This window comes from Microtus pennsylvanicus, chromosome 7 (genome assembly GCF_037038515.1).
Source record: "Microtus pennsylvanicus isolate mMicPen1 chromosome 7, mMicPen1.hap1, whole genome shotgun sequence".
Classification (NCBI taxonomy): domain Eukaryota; kingdom Metazoa; phylum Chordata; class Mammalia; order Rodentia; family Cricetidae; genus Microtus; species Microtus pennsylvanicus.
Genome location: NC_134585.1, coordinates 95,836,610 through 95,851,115, shown reverse-complemented (window position 1 = coordinate 95,851,115; position 14,506 = coordinate 95,836,610). Strand labels below are relative to the sequence as shown.

General features: G+C 39.8%; 1 protein-coding gene across 2 annotated transcripts in view; it reads right to left on the bottom strand.

Moving 5' to 3' along the window:
* Positions 1-936: 936 nt before the first annotated feature.
* Positions 937-14,506, bottom strand: part of Abcd3 (ATP binding cassette subfamily D member 3) — a 51,089-nt gene continuing 37,519 nt past the window's right edge. For both annotated transcript variants that reach the window (XM_075981484.1, XM_075981483.1), the window contains exons 16-23: positions 13,295-13,358; positions 10,495-10,572; positions 10,332-10,397; positions 10,141-10,230; positions 9,630-9,749; positions 6,024-6,128; positions 2,366-2,422; positions 937-1,340 (exon numbers count right to left, since the gene is read on the bottom strand). In XM_075981484.1, coding sequence (XP_075837599.1) covers positions 1,263-1,340; positions 2,366-2,422; positions 6,024-6,128; positions 9,630-9,749; positions 10,141-10,230; positions 10,332-10,397; positions 10,495-10,572; positions 13,295-13,358 — 658 coding nt within the window. In that variant the 3' untranslated portion in view covers positions 937-1,262. The remainder of the gene's footprint in view (positions 1,341-2,365; positions 2,423-6,023; positions 6,129-9,629; positions 9,750-10,140; positions 10,231-10,331; positions 10,398-10,494; positions 10,573-13,294; positions 13,359-14,506) is intronic.

Genomic DNA, 14,506 nt, shown 5'->3' with positions numbered 1-14,506 from the left:
GACATGGTGAAACTGAATGTGATGTACTGATGGAATCAACACATCAAGGTTATTTTGGTAGCCAGTGATTCTGAGTTATGCAGAAACAAGACTATCAACTGCCCCTCTCTGAACCCATTTGATAAAACTAATTTCACAACCACTTATTGATCCCGTTCAGTCTTGGCTCTCCTTCATGCAAACAACACATGTAGTCAGTCATTCATGGTGCTCGGAGCCAGAGATGATTTCTCAACACAGTAATCCCGATGCAAACGCTGTTGTTCAGACAGTTCCTAGGAAATGTCATTCACCCATGTGCATGATAATGTTTAGCATTTTTAGGAACATAAAACCACAGACGAGGACAGCAATAGCACTGCGTGCTCAGTGTGCTTACTTCCTGTAGTGCCTCTACAGCCACACGGCATTCACCATTACACAACCACATTTTTGATGAACCTGTCCAATCTTCTGCACAAATATCTAAGATCCTTGTAAGACCTTGAGCTCGACAGAGGACGATCATGCTGGGATGTCCCACACATTGAAAAGACTGGGTGTAGTGTGCAGTAACCACAAGCTGTATGCACAACTGAACACACTGTTGCACACCACCACAGAGAACCTTCAGAAAAGCTCAGTCCAAGACACTGAGAGGGGTACACTTATTATTTAGCTAAAGAAAACGCAAAGGGCTCTCTTGGAGTCAAATGCACCTCAGGGCGTGTATGAGGAATGAGTATAAAAGCAGCAGCTAAAGAAATCTGCCGCCGTGTAATAAATGCTATCCTGTACCGATGGGATACATTTTAACAATGCATTGTAATTGGCTGGTTCCCATTACCATGGGGCATATAGAAACGAAACTCAAGACTACTTTGTTAGAATAGAACAGCTAATGACCCCAGTTTTAAATAGGGTTCTTCATTAAAAGAAAAGATAGAGCCATAAAAGTCAAATTAGTTGACTTTAAATGATTTGCATCCCAGGATGAATCAGGTTACACTGATTTAAGCCCAATTTAATTCAGGCAGGTTTTATAACCACAAGAATAAGGACATTCTTAGTACATTATTAATAATTAAACCAACATATACACAATTAGCAATATCCTATACAATATTAAGTGTTTTAACATTTCAATTATCCTGTATCTAGTCAATTTGTTGCTTTGTTTTTTGAAAAAAAAAACAACAAGCTTAACCTTATTTTACAATGCACTGTGCATTAACAAATGCATTCTTGTTTCATGGAAGCAGGGGAAGTTCTCGAGATGGTCTCTAGGATCCGAACTCAACTGTGTCTTCTGTGATCTTCTTGAATTCATAATTGCCTCTACCGTCCATATGCAGGTAGTACTATGGAGAGACGGGAGCATCAGTAACTAAAGAACTATTCATGTGCCTTCTGAGACACAGAACAAAGCCTCCTGTTTTCAGCTAGTGAACTTTTATTCATAAAGATTAGTTTTTTCTGTTTATTTTTCTGTATTGCTATTTCTTAGCAGCTCTCTGTGTTCCCCTCCTTCACATGACCACTGCTCTTGCCTAACAAAGACAAGGCCTAGGGCTAGATCCCAGCATAGGGAAGGAAAGAGGAGGAAAGATTAGAGAAGTGGAGGCCAGGGAGAGAACTCTGTCTGTTCTCAACACCACCCCACCAACCTTATGGACACTCCTCAGAATATGCAGCACTTTTGGACCAATGCAAACCTCAGTACAGTACCTTTGTAAATTCCGTGACTGTATATAGATCCTGTTTTATTACATTTCAAACACAGTTGGCATTATGCCATCTCTCCACATAGTCCTGATCTTTACTGAAAATGCTCCTAAAATTTTGCCATCTAACTTTTTAAATTAACTAATTAATTTATTTATTTACTTTTATGTGCACTGGTGTTTTTGCCATGGGCTTCGGGTTCCCTGAAACTGTAGCCACAGATAGGTGTGAGCTGCCATGTAGGTGCTGGGAATTAAACTTGGGTTCTCTGGAAGAGCAGTCAGTGCATTTAACCCTTGACCAATCTCTCTAGCCCCAGCCATGTAACTTTTAAGACTTTCTCTTCTTATGTCAAACCTGCGTTATAATGACACAGCTCAGTTACCCGTAGCTATTACACACCAGTCACTTACAACACTCGAGAACTGCTCTCTAATCTTAGTAGAGCTAGAGTTTATTTACATTATAGCTTTCAAAAGTGATGGCAATAATATTGAACAAAGTCCTATCGTATACTATAAAACTCAAAATCACCCTTTGCCTTCAGGTATAACGCCTATATGGTAACATTCACCATGAAATCCAAAATCAGTTACCAAAACTCACATTTTATGTAAGATAAACACTCATCATCTCACAAAAGGAAAAAAAAAATACAAACCTCATGGTGTTTCCAAAGGGATTTTCTGTGTGAAACAGTAAAGAGGGTGATGCCAACCTAATTCAAAGAAAAGGTTTACATTTATATCAGTAACAGTAAGCCACAAATTACACATACATTTAAGTTGCTATAATACCATGTACAGCAGCTACAGTTAGGAATTAATGTCAAGGGCTGGAGAGATGGCTCAGTGGTTAAGAGCATTGCCTGCTATTCCAAAGGTCCTGAGTTCAATTCCCAGCAACCACATGGTGGCTCACAACCATCTGTAATGAGATATGGTGCCCTCTTCTGACCTGCAGGGATATATTGTATACATAATAAATAAATAATATTAAAAAAGAATTAATGTCAAAATACATCCCCCTACATTTGATTTATTACGAAAAAACAGTAAGATAAAAATAGTGAAATGTAGCCAGGTGGCAGTGGTACACAACTTTAATCCCAGCACTTGGGAGGCAGAGGTAAGCGGATCTCTGTAAGTTTAAGGCCAGTCTGATCTACAGAGAGAGTTCCAGCACAGCCAGGGCTACACAAAGAAACCCCTCCACCCCCAGAAAATGCAAAAGGTTAAAATTGGGACAAAAATAGCACAAATGGTCTACAGCCACATTGCTTTCAAATGCAGGATCATAATTCCCTATTGTAGAGTCTTGTTTTGGAATGAGTCTTAGAGTTCAGACACATTCTGAAGTTTGATTATTCCATTTCTTCTACAAGGTTCTAAGACAGAATTCTGCATGTGTCTACAGTAACATGTACAAATACTGAAAAAATTGAAACAAAACGTTTAAATATCTTTTGTAAATTTGAATCAGGTATTGCTATCCAATAAGCTTGCTATAAAATTATAAAAAATGTTCAGTCTTGATCCAGCTTTCAGGATTCCAACTGCACTCAGGTTTTCAGAGAAGCATCAATAGATACAGTTGTCCTAGAGCAGTGAGATCAATAGCTCTTAGCTGAGAGGCGCCTTCTCTCTTTGGTGAACATTTTGGTTATGACTGAAGGCTTTCTTCTTGGTATACTGAGAACAATACTGCCATCTGATGGACAGACAACAGAATTGTTGCTAAACAGTATAATGCCTAGGACAGGCCCTGCACGGACAGCCTAGGAGTTATCCAGCCAATATATCTCAGGGTGAGAAGCACTACCTTAGGTCAGAGCCTCAACACACAACCTCTCATGGTTGGGAGATCTGGAACTGGAGAATAGGTGGTTGTAAGCCACATGTGGATGCTGGGAACTGAATCCAGGTCCTCATATAGAGCAGCAAGTGCTCTTAACCACTAAGTCATTTCTCCACACCCCAATTTTACTTTTATTTTGTAATAATTTTAAGATTAACCTAAGTAAATTCCTGATAATTTCTACCACGAAACTTTAGGACTAAATTATTCTGCTGGCACCAAGTGGTATCACTTAAACTGTGTCCTAAGTTTGGCTGCCATGTGCAAATTCATGAGGACCTGCATAAGAAGATAAGAACATTATCATCTTTGTTAAACATACATTTCAACTGCATCAAAAGCCCATTTAGACATATTTTTATGTTCCTCATTTTGCAATTGGATTAGACATTAATTAGAGTAGACATACTGTATATTAGAATTACTTAAGCCAACACACAAAAGCAATGTTGGTTGCTGAGCTCTGAACACCAGATGCTACTTTTCCATAATTAAATTCATGCTCATGGCTTAGTTCTGGCTAAGCAGCATCACTGTTCTCTTTAATGTTAAACATTCTAAATTGAGTTTAAGTGATGCTTTATTCCCTTTGTAAATTAACACTGGTTTTGTAGTTAGCAAAAAAATTCTCAGGCGGGCAAGACGCCTGAGTGGGTAAAGACACTTACTTGCCACTAATGCTGAGTCTAATTCCTAGGTGGACATGGTGGAGGAGAACGGACTCCCACAGCCGTCCTCTGAGCTATACCATGAGCAGCATGGCACGCACACGTATACTAGATCCATGAACAAATGGCTTTAAAGGCTCTAAACTTAAGGAGTCATTTCCTTGTTTTCTGCTTCTTTGTATTCAGTGCTATTGTGGCAATGTTAAATTATCATTGAACCCAAGTGACTTTTCTTCCCTCAAATGCAATGTGTTTTATAAATTTAGACAACCTTAAAACATAGGAGGCAACAACATAAAATTGACAGGAAAATGCCCTTTTAAAAACAGTTTGTCTGGTCTTAAGCATGAAAACACTACAAAGATCTCTAATACCTAGAAAACAGAAAACCACATAAGAATTACTAAAGGGGATTCAAAAATCAGAAACAAGCCACTAAAGAGCTGTTTCAGCCTTCCTATGGAGAAGACTACTGAGGATCCTTTTGTTATCACACCACAGGTTCAGCCTTTCATATGCATTCGCATGGGAATTTTGTTAATGTGGCAAAGCTAGAGATTCTGACTTCTCACTAACTCCCAGCCAGGGGTGCTGATGCTGCTGGTCCACGGCTATCTTCCAAATGGCCGGAAAGTGTGCGTGCGTGTGTGTGTGTGTGTGTGTGTCTGTGTAACATGATTATTTTTATTTTTTGTAAATGCCTCAAATACAGATTAAAAAATGTTAAAATACTCTTGTAACTCATTTACTTACACAGGATCTCTAAAACAGAACATATTATTATTTTTCCAATCTAACAAGAGTACAGACGGTTGCAGCAGTTCCTAAAAACAAAAACTCACCAGGACTAGTGAACAAGCTTAAATAATGGCAGTAGAGCCAGCCTCATATTTGCCAAGCAAAAGAAATCTGGTAAAATACTGTCCAGTTAAAATAAACTAGATGGATTAAGCTACTCTAAAAAGGGCTGGGCGAGGACTCAGTGGACACAGGGTCGCTATGCAAGCGCGAGGACTAGATTTTGACTCCACAGCACCCGTGGATGCAGGGACAGGGCAAGCCAGCTGGCTAAACTAATCCACACACTCCAGGTACAGCAGGAAACCCTGCCAGTGAAGGAAGCGAAGTGCAATTAAGGATAGCAAAAATCAGTCTGTCTCCCCCACATGCACCCTATGCATGCACACCACCACACATGCAAACACACCCAAACATAGGTACGTATGCCACCAACACATAAACACACAAAAATGAAAAACTTTTAGACTGCCAAAAGGTTACTACTGATTTTTCTTGATTTAAAAGTGATATATAGGTAAAGTGATGGGACAAAGGAAAGACAGGAATTCTTTTAAGTCTGAGAGTAAGTAATGAAGTCACAGGTGGATATAGATATACTTAAACACTCTCCATGTCTAAGAAATTGCTAAAGAGAGATATTTAGAATGTATGGATAATTCCTTATATTCTGTTCATATCTACAGTTGTATTTAGAATGCATTGATAATTCCTTGTACTCAGGTTTTTTTTTTTTTTTCGAGACAGGATTTCTCCGTAGCTTTTGGTTCCTGTCCTGGAACTAGCTCCTGTAGACCAGGCTGGCCTTGAACTCACAGAGATCCGCCTGCCTCTGCCTCCCGATTTCTGGGATTAAAGGCCTGCGCCACCACCGCCCGGCTCCTTGTACTCAGTTTAAAGGCAATACAGGGCATTGCCTTCTGGCAACAATCTCGTTGCTTGGAATCTCCTTTGGTACAGACTTACGCAGTGAAGCACCCGTGGCACGACACTTACCTTCCGACAGTGGCTGTAAATGTAGTCTTCCACATCCACACTAACCGCGCTTGTGCACTCATCCAGAATGGCAAACTGGGGTTTATGATAAAACAATCTTGCCATCTAAAGCAGAAAAGGAAATAGTCTGTGTAAATAGAGCAGGCCTAAAAATAAAACTAATAAGGAAAAATAAATTTACTTCAGCTAAATATACTTTTTGGAGTCTTAAAAAACTAAATATGAAAATTATTCTAACTAAAAAAGCACCACCACTCCTAGAGATAAAAATAATATAAATAAGACAAATTGTTTTCACTATCATCTTAAACAAAGGGAGAAATACAGTGTGTGGGAAATATTTACTGCTAAGAGAAAAAAACTGGTGTGAGATGAGATTGAGTTTTAAAATAATAAAAGTTCACTTAGACAAACCAGTTTTGTGTTTTAACAAAACCTTAAAATTCAGATTATAGATGACTTAGACGTTATTTAAGTAATGGCACCTGTTAGAGTTCCCACCAATCATCTTATAGTACCTGCCAAGGCTCCATTGTTGGTCCCGGGAGTGCAGTTTTTGAAAGCTTCTGCTGATCTTGTAAATGGACTTAGGAGCATTAATCCTTAATAGTTCTTCCATTAGCAGAAATGTGAAATATTTTTCCTTAATTATATTCCAAATATATTTCTGGAAATGGTCTGTCCCCATCTTGGACAGTTATTCTAATTTGTCACTTGTCCCCAACAGAGATCACCATGTTGCAAAACCAAGCGGCATGTTCCTAAGCCCAATCAACTATCTCCTGTGAAGCATTCTATTCAGACCACTCCCTTCTTGAGAGTAGGAGTGAAGCCACTGGGAGTCCTCCCCTTCTGCTGCGGTCTCATTCCTTCCCGTGCTTTCCCACTTGGCCATTAAGCATGTGTATCTGGGGTCCTAGAATTAAATCCCAGGTCCTCTTTCTTCTCCCTCAGAGCTAGAAGTTGAATCTTCCTGACCCTGCTTTAACCCTCCCTCCCTCTCAGGCACCCTCTATTTCAGAGTTTAAAGTCCACTTGCCGTTCCTGTCTCTGCCATGCCCTTATCCCAGAGAACACTCACTTCTGCCGGATTATACAACCTCCAGCTCCCTCTCTGCTTTCCTTCACTCTCTGTGAAACTAGGGAGAACCTATCACATGTAAACCAAAGAACCCACTGACTACACCTTCTCCATGGTTTCCCCTCTCTCATCTCCAAGGTCCTGCAGAGTCTTTCTCCTGCCTGCTCTGATCTAGATATCCCAGCCAGGGCTGTCTTTTCCCAATTGTTCAACACTAGTTAGCTTCACATGTCACTATCCTTTCTCTTCTTTCCTCCTAAGTATGGTGTCCTAAGCCTTGGACTCTGCATGTCACTCTTTGCTTTCTTTCCTTCCAGTTTTGTTGCTGTGTTGTTTCTGTTTGACAGAGGCTCTCATTCTGTGCCTCTGGTGGGTCATTACTCACTATGTAGTCTAGGCTGGCCTAACTTCATGGCAATTCTCCTGCCTCTGCCTCCAGCATGCTGAGACATGCCTGTGCTGTCACATCAAGCTTAGTCTTTCTTTAGTACCAAAGCCTGACTCTCGTCCAGGCATCTTTCAAGTGGCTGCTCAATGTCACTCTCTCAATCCAAGTGGACGCCTTATGGAACTGCAACAGTCTATATATGGCACACTTGACTTTATCTTTCTTTGTGTGTTTGCCTGAGCTGTGAGAAACACTGAAGTAGAAATCATGATTAAACCACTACAATATACCCAACATTTACACTGCTGCTCCATTCAAATACATATCAAGGAGTTGACTAAAGCAAGCTGATTTTGGGGGGTTTATACCCATGAGCATGAAGTGAGGAACGGGAAGCAGCAAACAGACACAATCACAGAGATATAGTTCATTAATTGCCTTTCACAAGTGCCTTTCTCTTTTCTAATCATGCACACGCGTGTATGCATGTGTCTATCTCCATCCATGCTGCTGTCGGCTATATGTCGCCACAAAACAAGGAAATTGTAAAGCAAATATTCAAACCATCATACTGCCTGAGCTGAGCGTGATCAGCCCCTTTCACCAGTTCTAACACCAACTGTCTGCCTGGCAAGCCCTAAACCACTGACGTGCAGTTTCCCAGGTGATTGGGATAGTCAGTGATTACCTCATAGGGCTGTTTTAAAAATATAATGTGTTAGCCTTTGTAATCTGTTTGGCGTATTGACTATCATCTACTAAGCAATAAAAAATTAGCTTAATAATAGTCTCTCTTTTCCAAGTATAAAATGAGTTCTTTTGAGGAGAGGTAAAGTAGTATGTAAGAAAACTAAAGATTGAGACTGGGAAGATGGCTCAGTGGGTAAAGTGACAGTTATGCAAGCACGAGGACCTGAGTTCAAATCCCCAGCACCCACGTTAAAAAAAAAAAAACCTGGGCATGGTGCCATCCACCTGTAATCCAGAGCTGGAAGGCAGAAAAACAGACCCTGTGGCTTTACTGGCTAGTCAGCCTAGCCAACTGAAGAACTCCAAATTCAATGAAAGACTGTCTGAAAAAGTAAATGTGCAAGACATCTGATGTAGACCTCTGGAGTCACCGAGAGTTGTGAGCTGTCATGTAAGTACTAGGCATCAAACCTACTCTTAACTACTAAGCCACCTCTCTAGCCTATTTTCTTGATTACTAACCGATGTAGGTAGACCCTACACGGGGGCTGTACCATCCTTGAGCAAGCAGTAAGCAGCATGCATTTGTGGTTTCTGCTTCAAGCTCCTACCATGAGTCCCTACCCTGATTTCACTACACAATGAAGTGTAACATGTAAGCTAAAATAAAGTTTCTTCTCCAGATTGTTTTCGGCCATGTGTTTATAACAACCAAAAGCAAACTGGGGCAGAAATTGTACAGTAGGGTTTTGCTACAGTGGAACTGACCATGTTGTCTTTTGGAAGGACAGTGGAAATATTTGGAACTTGGAGCTAGAAAAGCCATTTGTTGCTCAGAGCTTAATGGGCTATTACTTGGGAGCTTGGAAAATACGGGGGGATAGTATACTGGAAGAGTAAGTGCTGGGAAGTAGGAGGAAAATCTGTTTTTTCCAAGATAACTTTGTTATATATAAAATCAAATAGTGTCTTTCCGATTCTTCTTTGTAATAGGAAAGTTTTACAATTCTAAATAACTTTAGAGTAGGTTAGTGAGCGGGGAAACAAAGTTGTATGTAAAAGTGAAGGGACAAAAGAACAAAGGGCAGAATGAAGAACTAATGTTTCTAGTGCTCCCTTCCAGCTGTTGAGCGAGAACGGTCTGGAGGAGATGAAACACTATCTAATTGTCCTCCAGGGTCCATGTCTAGAAAGTGTCCTCCTGGACTTCTACAGAGATGAACTGGTAGGACGTAAACAGATCTATAGCTTCCCCTTTCACAGAACAAGACGTTTTCAGATCCCCAATTTATATGAAGTTAAACATTTCCTAGAGCTTTTATTTACAATTTAAACTAATACTTTAATAGCTGCTGAGTAAGACAAAACCCTGTGCTAAGATTGGTCAAACTATGGGTTCTAACAGTGACTCTAGCAAGTATTTGTTATCAGTCCAGAGGATACTGACCGCCATCCTTTGTTTCTCTCCTCCGCTGAGTACATCCATCCAGTCCTGAACACTGTCCCAGCCTCCTTCCCGTTCAAGAATATGACCTAACTGCACATTATCCAAGTACTCTTTCAGCACCTTTATACAAAGATAAAAGACCAAAAAAAAAAAAATAGAAGTTGATTATTAGAAGCTGTCCTGTCTCACCTTATTTTTCAGACTAGCTCAGAAACTCCATGGCCAACCACTTGGAATGCTAGGTCTCTTCAGAAAAAAATGGCACAAAGCTGACCTGAGCTGTCAGTCTCTAGCCATACTGCCCTTGACACAATGTCTGACAGCTTAAAGGCGTAACAATATCACACAGCCATGCATAATACTTAAGCAAAGCAGCTATCTTCTTGCCACTGCCTGGAAAGTTGTGACAATGGTTTAGAAGGCTTCAGAGGCCACACTATCTGATGTTTAAAATGACAAAGAATCTGAGTGGGGCATGCTCGGTGAGTGTAGGATGTAATCCCCCCCTTACCTGGTCAGATATCCCCTTCTTCTTCTGATCCTCTTTTCCGTCTGGATAGATCACTTGGTCTCTCAGTGTTCCCAGGGTCATATAGGGTCGCTAGTTAGTAGTCATAATGACACAGCAAGAGTCATTAAATGTACATTTTAAAATATTAAACCAAAACATCTTAAAAGCTACAAAATAGCTTAAAGTCTTACCTGAGGAACATAAAATAACTTTCCTCTCTCAGGTTTAGTAAGACGCCCTCCAAAAAGAGGCCATAACTATAAACGTAAAGAGAAGACAGAAATGCCTGTGAAATTCATAACCCAAGAGCACTACAAAGTAAGACGCAAGCTCTGGAGACCAGTTTGTACATACTTCACCAAGAACACGGAAGAGGGAACTCTTTCCACATCCATTTGGCCCACAAATGAGAACATTGGCTCCAGATCTAACCTGAAAGACAATTAAGACTTTGAATTAACTAATTAACTAAAAGAAACATGTATATTTCCTTAGAGTTGAAGAGGCCTTTGCTAATTATTATCAAATAATTTCACCTGTAAATGTGGTGTCAGCACAACTATGGAGCAATGCAGGGAAAATCCTTTTACTTCTGCTTACTTTCAATTTTTACTAAGTTTCCTTTTTTTCTCACTTAAAAACCATTATTGATTTAGATTGTCCAATGTAGTCTCAGAATGCAAAATTTAAAAGCTTAAAAAAATCTGAGCATTCTTGAAAATAATCATTTTGTATATTCATATTAATTAACATTTTCAACTGCACTGCAGAGCAGATTCTTTTACTTAGAGGTCTAAATTTACTTAACAGTATGTCACAAATATTATTCCAGGTCACTGTATTTATGACACTTTTGCCCATTCTTTTAATGACTAAAGTACATACTGAGAATGTACTATAATTTATTAGAAATTCCCCAATAATTAGATATGTAGGTTATCTTTTCTTTTGCTCTTTTAGATAACACTGTGCATAACTTCTGTGTCAGCAAGAATATATATAATAAATAAGTTAAATTGTATCCTACAGACTAAGTACTGTGGAGAAAAGCCACAGAGGTCAAAGTACACCTCACTGCAAGTGACAACCGGGAAAACTTCCAGAGATGTGTTAGGAGCTTATCATGAGAAAAGCACTCCTGTCCACTCCCAGCAAGTAGGCGTGAGGACAGGAATGAGCCTCGCCTCACAGGACAAAGACTGGTTCTGTGGGGAAGACAGCAAAGACAACAGCAGAACTCACTCAGAGGGGAAAGAGGTAGGAAGAGTGGGTCTAGTCAGCAAATCCTAAAACACAGCACAAGCCAACTGAAGCCTCCTACTGTGATAAAATAGACAATATCAGCATTATTCAAAGTAGTCAAAAGGTGGAAAGGGCCAAGCAGATGAAGGGGCAAACAGAATGCAGTCTGTGCACACAGTGAACACCATTCATCTTAAAAGGGAATAGACTATGCCTGTACTGAGAGCTCATAAAGGATGAGGGTAAAATCTTAGCCTACAGAAAGCCCATTTGTTTAGATATAGTGTAACACAACATGCAAGCAAGTAGGAAATGTGTGCTTTCTGATGGCCGAGTCTGCCTTATGAGGGCTTTCTAAAAGAAAGGAATCCTGATTTTCAAAAGTGAGCCACATGGGCACTACTAACTGGAAATTAAAAGGAATTAAAGGATGCTTGTTCCATAAAGAAACTGCATGTTAAGGACAACCCTAGGAAGACAAACAAGAAAATGCCAAATCTAACCTAGAGGTAAGTCAGAAAGAGGCAGAGAGGGTATTCTTAACAGCAGACCAAGAGGACAGGAAGTCAGTTTCCCATGAAAGAGAAACAGGGGCCAAAGGCAGATACCAGGTGAGTCAGGAACACGTCTATAGAGGGGAAAAAAGATTTCCTATGGCAAATCTGGGAAATCTAGGGACTCAGAAAGACTTGGCCAATGAAACTAAAAGAAAAGCAAGCAGCAGTGAGCACAGACTGAGTGGAGCTCAGGGCTGGTTGGCAGCAAGGAGAGCAGCTGCCTTAAAAGGCAGCACCCTGTGACTGAGAGAAGTGCTTTTCACCCTAGGCCTGTCAATATTTACCAACCACAGTCCAGTTTCTACCTCCTGTTATAGCTCCTGGCTTTAAAGTATGATAATGATACAATACTCACTGTGCATAACTAACATTCTCTAGTTCTCTTAGTTACTTAGGACAGTAAATATATTTAGTAAATATAAATTATTAAGAGCAGAAAACTGAAGAATTACTTAAGATAGTAATTAAAACAAACCTAACAATATTCCTATTTTATAAGCTACTGGAAAACATTTCAGTGAAAGCAGCTAAAAAACAATCTTTACATTAAACACATATAAATACATAAGCACAATGGGTAGACAGAGGCAACGTGTTCTAGAGCAGGACTGTCCAATAGTGTCACATATGGCTATTTAAATCAAGCTAGTTAAAATTAAATACAAGCTACAGCTGAGTCATCACCTGCACCTGCAAAATTAGATGCATCTTTTGTCATGGGCTTTATTTACAAAAAATTTTAAAGATCATTTTTTCACTTGCGTTACGTGCATGCCTGCATAAGTTCATGAGTACCATGGTGTGCAGGAGCCTGCAAAGACCAGCAGAGGTTGTCAGATCTCCTAGATTTGGAGCTAGAGTCAGTTGTCACTGACGCATGGGTGCTGGGAACAAAAGCTGGTTCCCCTGTGAGAGCTTAAGTTCTAACCGCTGGCCATCTCTCTCCAACCAAACAAATTTGATATGGTAGTAATCCCTGAGGTTTTGGGTTTTTTTGGTTTTTTTTGTTGTTGTTGTTTTTTCGAGACAGGGTTTCTAAGTAGCTTTTGGTTCCTATCCCGGAACTAGCTCTTGCAGACCAGGCTGGCCTCGAACTCACAGAGATCCGCCTGCCTCTGCCTCCCGAGTGCTGGGATTAAAGGCGTGCGCCACCACTGGCCAGCTCCCTGAGGTTTTAAAGTTCAGTGAATTTTAGGAAAACTGGGCTTTCTAGATGGTTCAAAGAGTTGGTTTCAAATGTAATCGTATGGGTTTATAAAGACAACTCAAACGTTAAAAGTTAATTTCAATATTCAAACTTTCAGTTTATATTTTGAAGACAATTTTAACTCTCACATGAACATTTAAAAACTTACTTCAAAACTAAGATCTCGGATCAAGATGTCTCCATTTGGTGTTGCTAAAGGTACATGATCAAACCTGAAAACGGCATTAATAAAAAAAGGAAATTAAAAACTAGCAAGGGACTCAATACCCTAAATAGAAATAACCCAACACAACAAAAGACCACTCAGACGCTTCAGAAAAGAATACACTCAGAAGACAAAATGCAACTAAAAGGTTCTCAAGCTCTCTATCCACCAGAGAAATGTAAATCAAAGTTGCAGTGACTATCACCTTGCCAAGGAGGACAGTTATCACCAAGGACATCGTGGCAAGGTGCAGAGGAAAGGAATCCTTAGCCACTGCTGATAAGAATCTAATTAAACAGCAACGGGAGGAAAACAGTATGGGGATCCTTAAAAAAATAAAAATAAAAATTCAGCTGCTATAAATTCTCTGCTTCAGAGAGAAAACCCTACTCCAGAGGAAATGAAATACTTGTCAGAGTGGCATCTGTGCTCCCATATGCCCTGCAGTATTTATTCAATAAACTAACAGGGGAAACTCCCTTAATGTCTTTCAAGTGATAAAAGGATAAAGAATACATCATATGTGTAAGCATACACTCACACAAAAGGAGTATTATTCAGCCTTTAAAAAAAAAAACTAAATCTGGGGGGCTAAAGAGATGGCTCCATGGTTAAGAGCACTTGGTTTTCTTGCAGAGGGCCCAAGTTTGGTTCCCAGAAACCATATCAGGTGGCTCACAACCACTTGTAACTCCAGTTCTAGGGGATTCAATGCCTTTTTCTGCTTCACATGTGCCTGCACAAACATGGTACACAGATGGACAAGGAAAAATCCATTTCACATTCCTCACAACCACGACGTATTTTTAAAGAACTCAATCAGTCATTTTTGATGGTAGAGAACATCATGGTAAGCAAAGTAAGACGGAAAAAGAAGTGTAGTTCATATATAACTTATATGTAGAATCTAAATCATTAAATTCATAGAAGAGAATGTAGTAGTCATTGCTAGGGGCTGAGCGAAGGGGACATGGAAGTGGTGTCATTCAAAAAGTATAATAAAAGCTTTGGCCATGAAGGAAGATGAGTAAGTTCTAGAGGTCTACCCAGCAGCAAAGGGACAACAGCTAAAAATATGCTCTACACACATTAAATGGCATATACATACACACATTCAGATGAAGAGACAAGAGATACAATAATTTGTTGGAATAT